The 16463-nt window shown below is 36.7% G+C and overlaps 2 protein-coding genes across 2 annotated transcripts in view; one reads left to right on the forward strand and one right to left on the reverse strand.

Moving 5' to 3' along the window:
* LOC126259255 (serine/threonine-protein kinase fused) overlaps positions 1–15770 on the reverse strand; it is a 210937-nt gene extending 195167 nt beyond the window's left edge. The window contains exons 1-2 of the mRNA XM_049955891.1: positions 15507–15770; positions 15279–15392 (exon numbers count right to left, since the gene is read on the reverse strand). Coding sequence (XP_049811848.1) covers positions 15279–15392; positions 15507–15617 — 225 coding nt within the window. The 5' untranslated portion in view covers positions 15618–15770. The remainder of the gene's footprint in view (positions 1–15278; positions 15393–15506) is intronic.
* A 181-nt stretch (positions 15771–15951) lies between these two features.
* Positions 15952–16463, forward strand: part of LOC126259274 (multiple inositol polyphosphate phosphatase 1) — a 238877-nt gene continuing 238365 nt past the window's right edge. The window contains exon 1 of the mRNA XM_049955923.1: positions 15952–16192. The gene's annotated coding sequence lies outside the window, so the exon portion shown is untranslated. The remainder of the gene's footprint in view (positions 16193–16463) is intronic.

Here is a 16463-nt window from a genome sequence, read left to right on the forward strand (position 1 = left end):
TGACGTTCGGAGAGTGGTACAGTACTTATCGCACTGTTACTTAACTATTTTCATACCATAATTTACCATTTGTTGATTTATAATCCTTTAAATCCATATTCACCTAAATGACAATGACAGGTACATGAAACAATTTTTTTAAAGTAATAATTTTAGAGTAAAAGTTATTCAGGGTATTCGTAAAATTTCAAAACAGTGCTAGATTATAAAACATTATATTTTTAAGCAATGAGTTGACAACCTCATAGAAAATACATAAATTTCCTCACTATACTGCCGAAGACTGTTGCATTTAATTTATTTCAGTCTGTCAAGAAATTCCCTGTGATAGTGATGTATTGCATATGTGACTGAATAGATAGTGTATATGAGACAACAGGAATTTAGTAATTTTACTTACGGTCTCATCCACTGCAAGTAATTTTTTTGCTTCTGAGAGAGACAATTAAATTGTTAATGTTTTTGACACAGCATGGACTAATAGTCGTTTAGCTGAACATACATGGCACTACTTCTTGTTTGCATGCTATTGCTCCATTCCTTTAACTGTCTTCTGGGCTACTCCCGGAAACTAGTGATATATACATTGGCTACCCAACTGATACCACTCATTATTACACTCTTCAATAACTTAATCCTTTTTTTAAAATCATTTTTCTTGAGACAGCATTTTTGCAATATGAAATCAATCCTACACCTCTGCTTGTATTAAAGACTGCATGCAGCTTCCTTTTCTTTCCACATATATTGACTCCTTTTGTAATCCAGGGACTTTTTGATATCTTCATTTCCTTGGGAAAACAATTGTCAAATGTAGATAGAAATCCATCTAAAATGAATTAAACTCACACTTTGTTCCCCATTTTCACTTTATAGTTCACCAAATTCAAAAATGTGTAGCATGAATCATTTGTGATGTGAACTCAGGAATGCCTTGCAGAAACCTGTTCAAGGAACTGGAAATACTAAATATTCTAATAAGCACTTTTTAAATGTTTTTGAGAATACAGGCCCCATATGTTCATCAGAAAAGGCAAAGCTATGTATGTGAGAGGCAACATCCTGAAATTTGATAAAATTTAAATTCTGCACACCTCTCCTTCTGAAATTAAGAAAATAATAAATTCACTCAAAAGCAAAAGCTCACATACGATTGATGGTGTTTCTAACAGAGTACGAAAAGTTTGTTCCCAACACATAAGTAAGGTTCTCAGCCACATATGTAATAGCTTGGTGAAACACGACATTTCTCACGATAAAGTGAAATAAGCTTTTGCTAAATGGAGGATAGGTCTGATGCCAAACACTACTGTCCATTCTCACTTCTGACAGTTTTATCCAAAATTCTTGAAAAATTAATGCATTCAAGACTAGCTTAAAGTATTTGTAAAAATAAAGTACTAACAAAATGTCAATTTTGTTTTCAGAAAAGATTTTCATCAAAAAATGCTGTATATTGTTTCACTGATCAAATATTAAATGCTCTGAACAACTGAACATCACCTATTGGGATTTTTTGTGATCTCTTAAAGGCTTTTGAATGTGTAAATCATGGAATTCTTCTAGATAAGCTTACATAGTACGGTATGATAGCAACAGTGCACAAATGGTTCAATCCATATTCAACTATAAGAGTGCAGAAATTGTAATGTGGAAAAATCAGCAGATTTTGCAAACTGTGGAAGTATCAAGTATGGTGTCCCACACAGTTCTGTCTTGTGTTCCTTATAGTTCTTAATATATTTTTATGACTTGCCACTCTGTATTCACAAAGATGCAAAGCTAGTTCTTTTTGTTGATGATACAAGTATAGTAGCAACACCCAACAAACAAGAACTAGCTGACAAACTTGTGAGCACTGTCTTTCAAAATTTTAAGTTGCTCTCTGAAAGTGAAATCTCATTAAATTCTAATTAAACATAGTATATACAGTTCTGCACAGTAAATGGCATAAAATCAATTATAATGTAGAGTTTAAACAGAAGTCTGTAACTAAGACAGAATTTTCCAAACTTTTGGGTGTGTGCATTTATGAGGGATTTAATTGGAAGAAACACATTGATGACCTCTGTGCTTGATTTGTGATGGTATGCACCGGCATGTCATTCCAGTACTGCTGATGAAAACAATCAGAACCACAGATTTTGTGATGTGGTATGATAGGAATTTCTGCTGGTGTTCAAGCAATGTAAAACAAGAGCCGTATTCACACTTTCAATATGCATATAAAAGCATTAAAACAACACTTTAAGAAGTATAAACTTAAAAAACATCCCCCGGAAGGCCACAGTACTGGAACTTCTTTTTTTACAAATCAAGCACTGAATGATCTAATGAAACATCTGAGTTGAGCTACTCATGCTTTTAGGATTATTGCAAATTTTGATCATAAACATATGAATAAACTAGCTTACTATGCTTATTTTCATACAGTACTTTCATATGACATCATATTTTGGGGTACCGCAATTCATCATTAAGGAAAAAATATTAACTGCACAAAAGCACATAATCACATTAATAGCTGGAGCCCACCCAAGATCATCTTGCAGACATAGATTTAAGGAACTAGGGATTTTAACTGTAGCTTCAAAATACATATACAGGTATTCACTGATGAAATTTGTCGTTAATAATCCACCACAATTCGAAAGCAATAGCAATGTGCATAGCTACAAAATTAAGAAAATGGCTCACTTTTTACCATTCTGAATTAAATCTAACTTTGGAATTGAAAGACCTGAATTATGTTACACAAAAATCTTTGGTCACTTAGCAAATAGCAAAAAAGTCTGACAGATAGCCACCAGCATTTAAAAACAAATTAAAAGATTTCTGAATGATAACTGCTCCTATTCAATAGAGGAATTTTTAGGCATAAATTATTACACAATTATTAAAAAAAAGTTGAATTATGACATGTAAACCTTTTGTTAAACTGACTTGTTCCACATCATTACCAAGTGGAGTATTGATGATCTATGGCACAAGGCAGGTCAAATAAGGCAGAAGGGATAGATAACATTCCATCAGAATTTCTAAAATCATTGGGGGAAGTGGCAACAAAATGACTATTCACATTGGTGTGTAGAATATATGAGTCTGGCGATATACCATCTGACTTTCGGAAAAGCATCATCCACAAAATTCTGAAGATGGCAAGAGCTGACAAGTGTGAGAATTATCGCACAATCAGCTTAACAGCTCATGCATCGAAGCTGCTTACAAGAATAATATACAGAAGAATGGAAAAGAAAATTGAGAATGCGCTAGGTGGCGATCAGTTTGGCTTTAGGAAAAGTAAAGGGACGAGAGAGGCAATTCTGACGTTACGGCTAATAATGGAAGCAAGGCTAAAGAAAAATCAAGACACTTTCATAGGATTTGTCGACCTGGAAAAAGCGTTCGACAATATAAAATGGTGCAAGCTGTTCGAGATTCTGAAAAAAGTAGGGGTAAGCCATAGGGAGAGACAGGTCATATACAATATTTACAACAACCAAGAGGGAATAATAAGAGTGGACGATCAAGAACGAAGTGCTCGTATTAAGAAGGGTGTAAGACAAGGCTGTAGCCTTTGGCAACCTACTCTTCAATCTGTACATCGAGGAAGCAATGATGGAAATAAAAGAAAGGTTCAGGAGTGGAATTAAAATACAAGGTGAAAGGATATCAATGATACAATTAGCTGATGACATTGCTATCCTGAGTGAAAGTGAAGAAGAGTTAAATGATCTGCTGAACGGAATGAACAGTCTAATGAGTACACAGTATGGCTTGAGAGTAAATCAGAGAAAGACAAAGGTTATGAGAAGTAGTAGAAATGAGAACAGCGAGAAACTTAACATCAGGATTGATGGTCACGAAGTCAATGAAGTTAAGGAATTCTGCTACCTAGACAGTAAAATAACCAATGACAGACGGAGCAAGGAGGACATCAAAAGCAGACTCGCTATGGCAAAAAAGGCATTTCTGGCCAAGAGAAGTCTACTAATATCAAATAGCGGCCTTAATTTGAGGAAGAAATTTCTGAGGATGTACGTCTGGAGTACAGCATTGTATGGTAGTGAAACATGGACTGTGGGAAAACCGGAACAGAAGACAATCAAAGCATTTGAGATGTAGTGCTATAGACGAATGTTGAAAATTAGGTGGACTGATAAGGTAAGGAATGAGGAGGTTCTACGCAGAATCGTAGAGGAAAGGAATATGTGGAAAACACTGATAAGGAGAAGGGACAGGATGATACGACATCTGCTAAGACATGAGGGAATAACTTCCATGGTACTAGAGGGAGCTGTAGAGGGCAAAAACTGTAGAGGAAGACAGAGATTGGAATACGTCAAGCAAATAATTGAGGACGTAGGTTGCAAGTGCTACTCTGAGATGAAGAGGTTAGCACAGGAAAGGAATTTGTGGCGGGCCGCATCAAACCAGTCAGTAGACTGATGGAAAAAAAAAAAAAAAAAAAAAGAGGGCACAAGTATTACTCTAATATAACTACTGCTCCCAACATATTTATCCATAGTGAAACTGTTAATAAATAACTCATTTCTTTTTCAGATGAATTACTCAGTTCATGGATCAACACTAAAAATAAGAATAATCTCCAAAAAAAGATTTAAAGTCACTTTCTCTGGTCCATAAAGATGTGAATTCTTCAGAAACACACGTTCTAAGTAAATTGCTAACAGCCATAAAAAGTTTAACTAATAATAAACTTTAGTTTAAGAGTAGCCAAAAGACTATCTTGGTGGCCAGTTCCTCCTACTTCACTGACAAATTTGTCAGTAGAACTGACCGATGCGTAACCTACATATTATTAGCAATTTAAGATAATATGAATATCACATAAAACATGACTTCTGTTCACTTTTATTAGAGTAATATGGTCAATTAAATAAGTAAAAGCTGTGTTTACTTGATAAAACGTTTTATTCATTGGATGAATGTTTCAATAAAGATGTATAGACATTTTATGCACGTGTATATTTTTACCTTTCATTTTTCATGTACTGAACATGTGCTAATTCTTATATGATTTCTTTTTTTAACGTAGGTTGTGTTTTGTTTTAGTTTTTTATTTCTCCTGAAAATGGTTTTGTACATTAACTGTAATACGTTCTATGTGGTCCACATTTATATAGTCTTTTATTTGTTCCACATTTTACTGTCTCACAAGTGCTGGAAGCTGATTTTTCTCTCCAATGATGCATAGCTACAATTTATTCATATGCATAGGGCATTTCAGTACGGATCTGTGGATCAATCAATTAGTTATGAACTGTAGATTAAAACTGAAGAAACTGCAAAAAGGTGGGAATTTAAGGAGATGGGACCTGGATAAACTGAAAGAACCAGAGGTTGTACAGAGTTTTAGGGAGAACATTAGGGAATGATTGACAAGAATGGGGAAAAGAAATACAGTAGAAGAAGAATGGATAGCTTTGAGAGACGAAATAGTGAAGGCAACAGAGGATCAAGTAGGTAAAGAGGCAAGGGCTAGTAGAAATCCTAAGGTAACAGAAGGTATATTGAATGTGATTGGTGAAAGGAGAAAATATAAAAATGCAGTAAACAAAGCAAGCAAAAAGGAATATAAAGGACTTAAAAATTAGATCGACAGGAAGTGCAAAATGGCTAAGCAGGGATGGCTAGAGGACAAACGTAAGGATGTAGAGGCATATATCACTAGGGTTAAGATAGATACAGCCTACAGGAAAATTAAAGAGACCTTTGAAGAAAAGAGAACCACTTGTAGGAACATCAAGAGTTCAGGTGGAAAACCAGCTATAAGCAAAGAAGGAAAAGCAGAAAGGTGGAAGGAGTATGTAGAGGGTCTATACAAGGGCGATGTAATTGAGGACAATATTATGGAAATGGAAGTGGATGTAGATGAAGATGAAATGGGAGACATGATACTGCATGAAGAGTTTGACAGAGCACTGAATGACCTACGTTGAAACAAGGTCCTGGGAGTACACAACATTCCATTAGAACTACTGATAGCCTTGGGAGAGCAAGCCCAGACAAAACTCTACCATCTGGTGAGCAAGATGTATGAGACAGGTGAAATACCCTCAGACTTAAAGAAGAATATAATAATTCCAGTCCCAAAGAAAGCAGGTGTTGACAGATGTGAAAATTACCGAACTATAAGTTTAATAAGTCACAGCTGCAAAATACTAACGCGAATTCTTTACAGAAGAATGGAAAAACTGGTAAAAGCCGACCTCGGCGAGGATCAGTTTGGATTCCGCAGAAATGTTGGAACACGTGAAGCAATACTGACCATGCGACTTATCTTGTTGTTGTTGTGGTCTTCAGTCCTGAGACTGGTTTGATGCAGCTCTCCATGCTACTCTATCCTGTGCAAGCTTCTTCATCTCCCAGTACCTTCTGAATCTGCTTAGTGTATTCATCTCTTGGTCTCCCTCTACGATTTTTACCCTCCACGCTGCCCTCCAATACTAAATTGGTGATCCCTTGATGCCTCAGAACATGTCCTACCAACCAATCCCTTCTTCAGGTCAAGCTGCGCCACAAAGTTCTCTTCTCCCCAATCCTATTCAATACTTCCTCATTAGTTACGTGATCTACCCATCTAATCTTCAGCATTCTTCTGTAGCACCACATTTCGAAAGCTTCTATTCTCTTCTTGTCCAAACTATTTATCGTCCATGTTTCACTTCCATACATGGCTACACTCCATACAAATACTTTCAGAAATGACTTCCTGACACTTAAATCTATACTCGATGTTAACAAATTTCTCTTCTTCAGAAACGCTTTCCTTGCCATTGCCAGTCTACATTTTATATCCTCTCTACTTCGACCATCATCAGTTACTTTGCTCCCCAAATAGCAAAACTCCTTTACTACTTTAAGTGTCTCATTTCCTAATCTAATTCCCTCAGAATCACCCGACTTAATTCGACTACATTCCATTATCCTCGTTTTGCTTTTGTTGATGTTCATCTTATATCCTCCTTTCAAGACGCTATCCATTCCATTCAACTGCTCTTCCAAGTCCTTTGCTGTCTCTCACAGAATTACAATGTCATCGGTGAACCTTAAAGTTTTTATTTCTTCTCCATGAATTAGATTAGGAAATGAGACGCTTAAAGTAGTAAATGAGTTTTGCTATTTGGGGAGCAAAATAACTCACGATTGTCAAAATAGAGAGGAATAAAATGTAGACCGGCAATGGCAAGGAAAGCATTTCTGAAGAAGAGAAATTTGTTAACATCGAGTATAGATTTAAATGTCAGGAAGTAGTTTCTGAAAGTATTTGTATGCAGTGTAGCCATGTATGGAAGTGAAACATGGACGAAAAATAGTTTAGACAAGAAGAGAATAGAAGCTTTTGAAATGTTGTGCTACAGAAGAATGCTGAAGATTAGATGGGAAGATCACATAACTAATGAGGAGGTAGTGAATAGAATTGGGGAGAAGAGAAATTTGTGGCACAACTTGGCTAGAAGAAGGGATCAGTTGGTAGGACATGTTCTGAGGCATCAAGGGATCACCAACTTAGTATTGGAGGGCAGTGTGGAAGGTAAAGATTGTATAGGAAGACCAAGAGATGAATACACTACGAAGATTCAGAAGGATGTAGGTTGCAGTAGGTACTGGGAGATGAAGAAGCTTGCACAGGATAGAGTAGCATGGAGAGCTGCATCAAACCAGTCTCTGGACTGAAGGCCACAAAAGCAGCAACTGTGGAAGATACATTGAGGTGACAAAAGTCATTGGATAACTAGTAATTTATCATGTCGGACTTCCTCCTGCCTGCCATAACTCATCATGGCATTGACTCATCAAGTCATTGGAAGTCCCTTGCAGAAATATTGAACAATGGTGCCTCTGTAGCCATCCATAAATGTAAACGTGTTGCTGGTGCAGGATTCTGTGCACGAACTGACCTCTTAATTGTGTCTCATAAATGTTTGTGGGATATATGTCGAATGATCTGGGTGGTGAAACTGATCATCCAGAATGTTCTTCAAACCAACTGTGAACAGCTGTGGCCTTGTGACATGATGCATTGTCATCCATAAAAATTCCATCATTGTTTGGACACAAGAACGACTGGAAATGGACTCCAAGTAGCCAAACATAACCATTCCCAGTCAATGTTCAATTCAATTGGACCAGAGGACCCAGTCCATTCCATGTAAACACAGATCGACCATTCAACAATCTCTTGTTGACAATTTGGGTCCAACACTTTGTGATGTCAGTGCCACATTCAATCCCTACCATCAGCTCTTACTAAATGAAATCGGGACTCATATGACCAGGCCGCCGTTTTCCAGTTGTCTACGGTCCAACCAGGACAGGACAGGCACTGCAGGTGGAGATGTGTTGTTAAGGGCACTCACGAAGGTCCTTTGTTGCCTTAGCACATTAATGTCAAATTTCAAAGGTCTGTCCTCACAGATACATTTGTTACATGCCCCACAATGATTTCTGCAGTTATTTCAAGCATGTTGCTTGTCTGTTAGCACTGATAACTCTATCAAACACTGCTGCTCTTGGGGATAAGTAAAGACTGTCAGACACTGTGTTGTCTGTCAGGAGAGGTAATGCCTGAAATTTGGTATTTTTGGCAATCTCTTGACACTGTGGGTCTTGGAATACTGAATTCCATAACAATTTCCAAAATAGAATGTTCCATGAATCTAGCTCCAACCACCAAAACATGTTTAAAGCTTGTTAATTCTTGTCACCTCACAGTGAATGTTTCAGGTACTTGTACCAAGCCATCGTTGCATGTGGTCACAATGTTGGTTGATTTCACTGATGTTTTTCATGGGCTTTTGAATGTATACTGTGATTACAGTGGCGCTGCATGTTTTCACGATATACCATAGCTGCCATACTTGTGAAATGCCCGACATGAATCCCACAAACTTATATGGGACATAATCGAAAGATCAGTTTGTGCACAAAATCCTGCACTAGCAACACTTTTCCAATGACTTGTCAAGCTCTGTTTCAAAACATTCCTGTTTAGTGCATATGTAAGTGAAAGAAATAACTTCTTGCCACGAAAATATGTGATATGTGCTTGTTGAACTATTTTTTTTCTCATAATAATATGAGTGTTGTAGAAGGATGAGGGTCATTCTACATCAAGAGGACCATCTCCAAATCTAATGAAATTTGGTGTGAAAGTTCTATATGGTCTTTGATAGTCGGCTAATTCCGCATGAAATGAGCCAAGTGGTCATTTTTTGAAAATCGGTACTGTAAAGATTTAGGCATGGTAATAGGCTAACAAAATATCAAATTTAATGATTTGAAACTAATTTTTATTATATTTAGTTATGAATCGTCATCCCAAAGATTGTAGTTGACTATACTCCAGTAACACCAAAAAAAATCATTATATTTGCTGAACTGATGTGCTGTCTGTGAAACAGAAGATGCAACAATAAGCACGTTATTGTTTAACAATAGGTTTCCTTTATATCCTGAACTGAATATTTTTTTCTGGTAAGCTTTCTTTTAAATTTTTTTCTCTTTTTGAAAGTGACAGGTATTACTGTCACACCCATGACAAAAAAGCAGATAAAGTTTGCTTCTTGTTTGAACAAATACACTACTGGCCATTAAAATTGCTACACTAAGAAGAAATGCAGATGATAAATGGGTATTCCTTGGACAAATATATTATACTAGAACTGAGATGTGATTACATTTTCACGCAACTTGGGTGCATAGATCCTGAGAAATCAGTACCCAGAACACCCACCTCTGGCCGTAATAATGGCCTTGATATGCCTGGGCATTGAGTCAAACAGAGCTTGGATGGCGCGTACAGGTACAGCTGCCCATGAAGCTTCAACATGAGACCACAGTTCATTAAGAGTAGTGACTGGTGTATTGTGACGAGCCAGTTGCTAGGCCACCATTGACCAGACGATTTCAATTGGTGAGAGATCTGGAGAATGTGCTGACCAGGGCAGCAGTCGAACATTTTCTGTATCCGAAAGGCCCGTACAGGACCTGCAACATGCGGTCGTGCATTATCCTGCTGAAATGTAGGGTTTCGCAGGGATCGAATGAAGGGTAAAGCGTCGGGTCGTAACACATCTGAAATATAACGTCCACTGTTCAAAGTGCCGTCAGTGCGAACAAGAGGTGACCGAGACGTGTAACCAATGGCACCCCATATCATCACGCCAGTATGGTGATGACGAATACACGCTTCCAATGTTGCGGTCACCACGATGACGCCAAACACGGATGGAACCATCATTTTGCTGTAAACAGAACCTGGATTCATCCGAAAAAATGACGTTTTGCCATTTGTGCACCCAGGTTTATCGTTGAGTACACCATCACAGGTGCTCCTGTCTGTGATGCAGTGTCAAGGGTAACCACAGCCATGGTCTCTGAGCTGATAGTCCATGCTGCTGCAAACGTCATCGAAATGTTTGTGCAGATGGTTGTTGTCATGCAAACGTCCCCAGCTGTTGACTCAGGGATCGAGACGTGGCTGCACGATCCGTTACAGTCATGCATATAAGATGCCTGTCATCTCGACCGCTAGTGATACAAGGCCATTCGGATCCAGCAGAGCTTTCCGTATTTCCCTCCTGAGCCCACCGATTCCATATACTGCTAAGACTCATTGGATCTCGACCAACGCGAGCAGCAATGTCGCGATACGATAAACCGCAATAGCGATAGGCTACAATTTGACCTTTATCAAAGTCGGAAACATGATGGTACGCATTTCTCCTCCTTACACGAGGCATCACAACAACGTTTCACCAGGCAAAGATGGTCAACTGCTGTTTGTGTATGAGAAATTGGTTTGAAAATTTCCTCATGTCAGCACATTGTAGGTGTCGCCACCGGTGCCAACCTTGTGTGAATGCTCTGAAAAGCTAATCATTTGCATATCACAGCATCTTCTTCCTGTTGGCTAAATTTCGCGTCTGTAGCACATCATCTTTGTGGTGTAGCAATTTTAATGGCCAGTAGTGTACTTCAAAATTTTTAATATTCTAGGAAAGTGAGGTTAAGTAAATATATTAACTTCTAAACCTATTAAGTTTTGGAAATAACTGTATTTTATCCAGGAATGTTGTCACAGGTGAGCCAATATACACACATTTTTAAAGATATTCCAGCATAATGAAATACCAGTATATAAAATTTAAAACAAGCTGTTTCTGTTCACGTGAAATTTTATACTGGTGAGATTTCAAATAAATACAGGTCTACTGACATTAAAAATAAATGTAAATAATGTATCTTGCATTCACAGATAATGACTTCTTCAACAGAAAGAATGAGAAAGCTGCAGGATAAAATGAAGGAAGATCCACTGAAACATGAAGAACACTTAAAAAAAGGAGAGAGAAAGGGACAAAATGCAAAGACAGAAGAAAAGAAAGCAACTGCTGATGAACCAACGCAGTCTACTAAAAAAGAGAGAGAATGATAAAACTAGACAAAGGTGTATAGAGAAAGGAAACGTAAAAATATGGCAGAAACAAACCATACCAGTGAATTAGGATCTTACAAATGTTCCCAGACTTTAGGCAAAGCTGTACATAAGGCAAAAAAATCACTTCCAAACAGTCCAAGGAAACGGATTACTGTTTGCAAGAAACTAGTTATGGAACTGGATCTTGCTGACAATAAAAGAAATGTTAAGATATCCCCAAAAGGTTCAAGAAGTTTGCCAACTGAAACAAGAAATAAAGCAGTTGAGTATTTTCGTCAAGATGATGTTAGTAGAGCTACTCCTAGTATTCAGGATTTAAAATCTGTTGAAGACCACTGAAGTGGAAAACAAGAACATGTTCAGAAACGGTATATGAATATGACTGTTGGTGAAACCTATGAGGACTTTAAGAATTCAAAGCCTGATACTCCATTAGGAATGTCAACATTTTATGAACTTACGCCAAGTCATGTACTACCAGTTTCAGAAACACTTCATAGAGAGAGAGAGAGAGAGAGAGAGAGAGAGAGAGAGAGAGAGAGAGAGAGAGTGTGTGTGTGTATGCAAATACCATGCAAATTTTAAATTTCTAACTGAAAGCATTTCACATGTGGTTCCAGATTTTCCTATTTCTACTAAAGAGCTGCTTCAGAAAGTTACTTGTGGTATAGAAAATGAGGACTGTATGACACAAAAATGCAGAAAATGCAAACATGTGGTTGACTGATGAAAATCAAGATAAAATTCTGTCCTGGAAACAGTGGAACGACTATGATGGAGTGCCAAAGCTGGTGGAAAATACATCAACACTGAAATCAGCCACTAAAGAGTTAGGGGACCAGATGTCAACATTTGAAAGGCATTTCCGGGTAAGAGAAAAACAAGCCAAATATTCTGAATCTTGTCAGAAAGAGCTTACAAAGAAAGATGTTGCCATGCAAGTTGACTTTGCCGAGAACTTTTCTTCAATGTCACAAGATAAAATTCAGGCTGCACATTGGAGCGACAAACAAGTAACATTATTTATGTGCTGTGTATGGGATAGTCTAAAGACTGTTTCTTCTTATGCAATTGCATGTGATTATCTTTCACATGACAGATTTGCTGTTTGGTGCTTTCTTGAAAAAATTATATCACATCTAAAAGGCAGAACTGAAATTTACAAAAAGTTCATATGCTTTCGGACAACTGCACTGCACAGTTTAAAAATAAATTTACATTGTCATACCTCTGCTGCACCAAATCCTGTTTGGGAGATGAAATTGAGTGGAACTTCCTTGCCACTTCACACGGCAAATGGGGCTGTTGATGGGATAGGGGGAACAGTGAACAGAACTGTTTGGAGAAGAATCAGAAGTCGGACAGTGGAGGTGAATAATGCAAAGGAATTTTCATATTATGCGAGTGGTAAATTAAATGAAGTTCATGTTCTCTTCATTTCAAGCAGTGATGTAGACAAGACAAAGGAATGGCAGACAGAGCTTTGGGAAGATGTCATCCCTATTCCTAACGTCCAAACTAACCATTATTTTAGAAACTATGACAGTCGCCTTATTTTAGCTGCGGAAACATCTGGCAGTCAAATGACAAGATATGAAATCTTTCGCAAGATCCCTAAATCCAAGAAACAGTTGAAATTTTCTGATGTTTATTCAGATTCCGAAGAATCTAATGTTCAAGATAACCAACATCAGAAAATGAAGTAGGCCCCTACAGGCAACCATAAACCCAACTAAGGAAGTTAAAGCTGGAACCTTTTTGATCATCAAGTTGCAGAGTGAGAGGGGAAATGGACAGAATTTTGTTCCTGTTTGCCAATTAGTATGTGTGGCCAATGAAATCAAGGTTATGTTTTTAAAACTATGTGAGAAAGAAAACACACTGTTTTGTGCTAATGAAAATGACATTTCAATTATTTCTTTACAAAAGAATGTTGTTATGATTTTGAATCTTCCTGCGATTCAAATGAAAGGAAATAGAGTTTTAATTACTTTCATGAAACTATTTAAGTATGTATTTCTGTATTTCTTTAGTTAGCTAGTTGAGTATTCATTCCTTTATTTATTTGAACATGACAATGCTTCATTCTCCATATTGTGTATTATGCTGAGCTAAGACAGTGTTTCAGTTCAAGACGAGCTGTCTGTTAGTCTCTAATACAGAAATGCGTTTTTTATTAATTTAACACAAACACCACTTTCATTAAGCAACGTGATTTTTTTGTACTGCAAAAAAATGTAATGAATCCATTATCACCCTTAAATTCTCTGAAATATTTAGAGAAATTTGTACATGTCACACCTGTGACAACTGAAATTATGTTATTATTTTGAAAATAGTGTAAGTTTCTTTCTGATATTTCATGGCTAATGCAGTAAGTTTTCAGTATTATACAGTTATTAATTTGTTTACATATACTCATTCAACTCACAGATTTTTCCCTGTACTGTTCAATGTGCCACACTGTACTTCTGAATTTTGTCACATCCGTGACATATGCTTTTTGGTTACTAATATAGGTTTCAATCAATTACAAAAATTATATTCAGACTGAGTAATGTAATCAATTTCCTCTTAAATGATATATATTGAAAGAGGAATCTTTAATATGGGACATTTTAAAATTATTATACAGTTCATTTATAGAGTTCAAGTGTCACACCTGTGACTATGGAATCAGTCAGTCATATACCAAATTTCAGTCTAGAATCTTCAGCCTGACTGCATCCTGTTCCAGTCCCTCCACCATGAAAATTTTCCTGGCAGTAGTGGTAATCGAACCAGTGTCCTCTGCATATTGTCTAGACATGTGTTTATGGACAAGCTGATTTAAAAAGCTCTTTAATATTATCAGACATTCATCCAGACATTACTTTTATGTGTAACATCCAAAGAGATTGGCACTCAGCAAGGCCGTTATAAATAACGAAAAAAAAAAAAAATTTGTAAGCTTAATATCATCTTACTTGTGCCATATTACATATGTTTTCATCACACCCTGGATTAAATGCATCAGTAGTGTAGTTTGCACTGCTTACCTAACATTTGAAGTCACTTTACTGGCCATATAACACTTACTGCCCTGTCTTTACATACTCAAAATACGGTACTTATGCACACCATTTACTTAGGACAATAAACATAGAACAAGGACACAAAAGTTCTTTACGTTTTTTGTACTGTTGGTGACACTCGAGAAAGTGAAGTAAATGATACTCTGCTGTTAGTTTGACTGGGAACAGACTGGGGGGAGGGGGGGGGGATAGAGCAGCTCTGTTTTTTGTAACAAACGCAGAACTATATTAAATGGTTTACATTTATATAGTTAAACTCTTAAATTTTATAAACAATGTAGCTACAGATTCATATCTTAACTGACCAGTTGCATGCCCAAAGGCTATTAAAAATGCTGACCACCACCTTCACATCTTTGATGATTTCTACACACAAATATATTTATAATTTTATTAGGTAACGCCCGAAGCAAACTTCCTCAGCAGCTCTGTTTTTTGTAACAAACGCAGAACTATATTAAATGGTTTACATTTATATAGTTAAACTCTTAAATTTTATAAACAATGTAGCTACAGATTCATATCTTAACTGACCAGTTGCATGCCCAAAGGCTATTAAAAATGCTGGCCACCACCTTCACATCTTTGATGATTTCTACACACAAATATATTTATAATTTTATTAGGTAACGCCCGAAGCAAACTTCCTCAGAGAACTACATTACAGCGGTAGGGCATTTACAGTTGAAAGACTCTTAAACTTATATATTCTGTTGCAACGTAACATTTTATTTTACCTCGTCTTCGGTTTCAAACGAATCCAGCATCCGAATTATATTCGGATGGTTAAGATGCCGCTGAATCTCACATTCTTGCCTCAGACTTCTTAATTCCTTTTCTGGTCTACCCCGCTATTGCAAAACAGGAAAAATACAGTTGCTTTCAAAATGGGAAAGAAAGGTGACTTGGTAGTATGTCATATTCATGTTTAGACGTGTCTGATAATTTCGATCGTAAGTTTATACCTTTCTTATGACTTTCAACGCCACTATTTCATTTTTATTTCTAATTTTTGCTTTAAAAACTCTTCCAAATGATCCTTCACCTATCAATCCCAACACTTCATAACCATCCATTTTCTGTCTACAACTTGAACGAGCTGTGCGTCTTTCATTTACTTTTGCAGCACGTCAGTTAATATCTCAGTATTTTTAAATATATTTCTAATAGGAAACTATGGTGTCATCATAAATTTTAATCACAAAGCCTATTTACTACTTCTACTTCCATTATCCATATAGGCATATAATATGTAAACAAATAGATGTTCGTTAAATATCCCGCGCCTAAAGGAAATGTTTCTCTTGAGAGACATTCACAGTTGATAAACATTCCGGAAGAAATTTACGTTCTGTGGTATTGCCTACCCTGAAAAATAACACACTGCGGCATTTTCGATTTCAAACAATTCAGGGTGTGGAAGACGTTTTTGTTGTTTTCTAAATAATATGGTGGATGGCAAATTATTGGAATGATGAAAATTAATCTGTTGTGAAACTATAATTCATTTATGTTTATTATCAGATAACAGTTATGTGATAAAGCACAATGATCCTGTTCATACACCGATGTGTAGAGGAATTGGCGAATTATATGCAAGACTAATTGACACATACTGCTTTATCTTCAACCTCCGAGGTCTTACCGAAAGGTAAATTACGTATAGTAATTGGTCTATTGGGTTTGATATCGGCAAAGTAGTTTTTAAGTTACAGCGGTCAGGTAGCCAACATGTAATTTCTTTCAGGAATTAGTATATTGGCGACGATAGTTACAGAATAGAGCAACGACATATACATATACCATACAAAATCGCAGTTAGGACTACTTTGTACACTGTTAAAGTAAAGTTTAATGCATTTATCTCTCCAAAAAGCAGTATCTTCCACGGATTTCACAACTTTTATTTATTCATCCGTGAA

Source organism: Schistocerca nitens, chromosome 1, assembly GCF_023898315.1.
Source record: "Schistocerca nitens isolate TAMUIC-IGC-003100 chromosome 1, iqSchNite1.1, whole genome shotgun sequence".
Taxonomy (NCBI): domain Eukaryota; kingdom Metazoa; phylum Arthropoda; class Insecta; order Orthoptera; family Acrididae; genus Schistocerca; species Schistocerca nitens.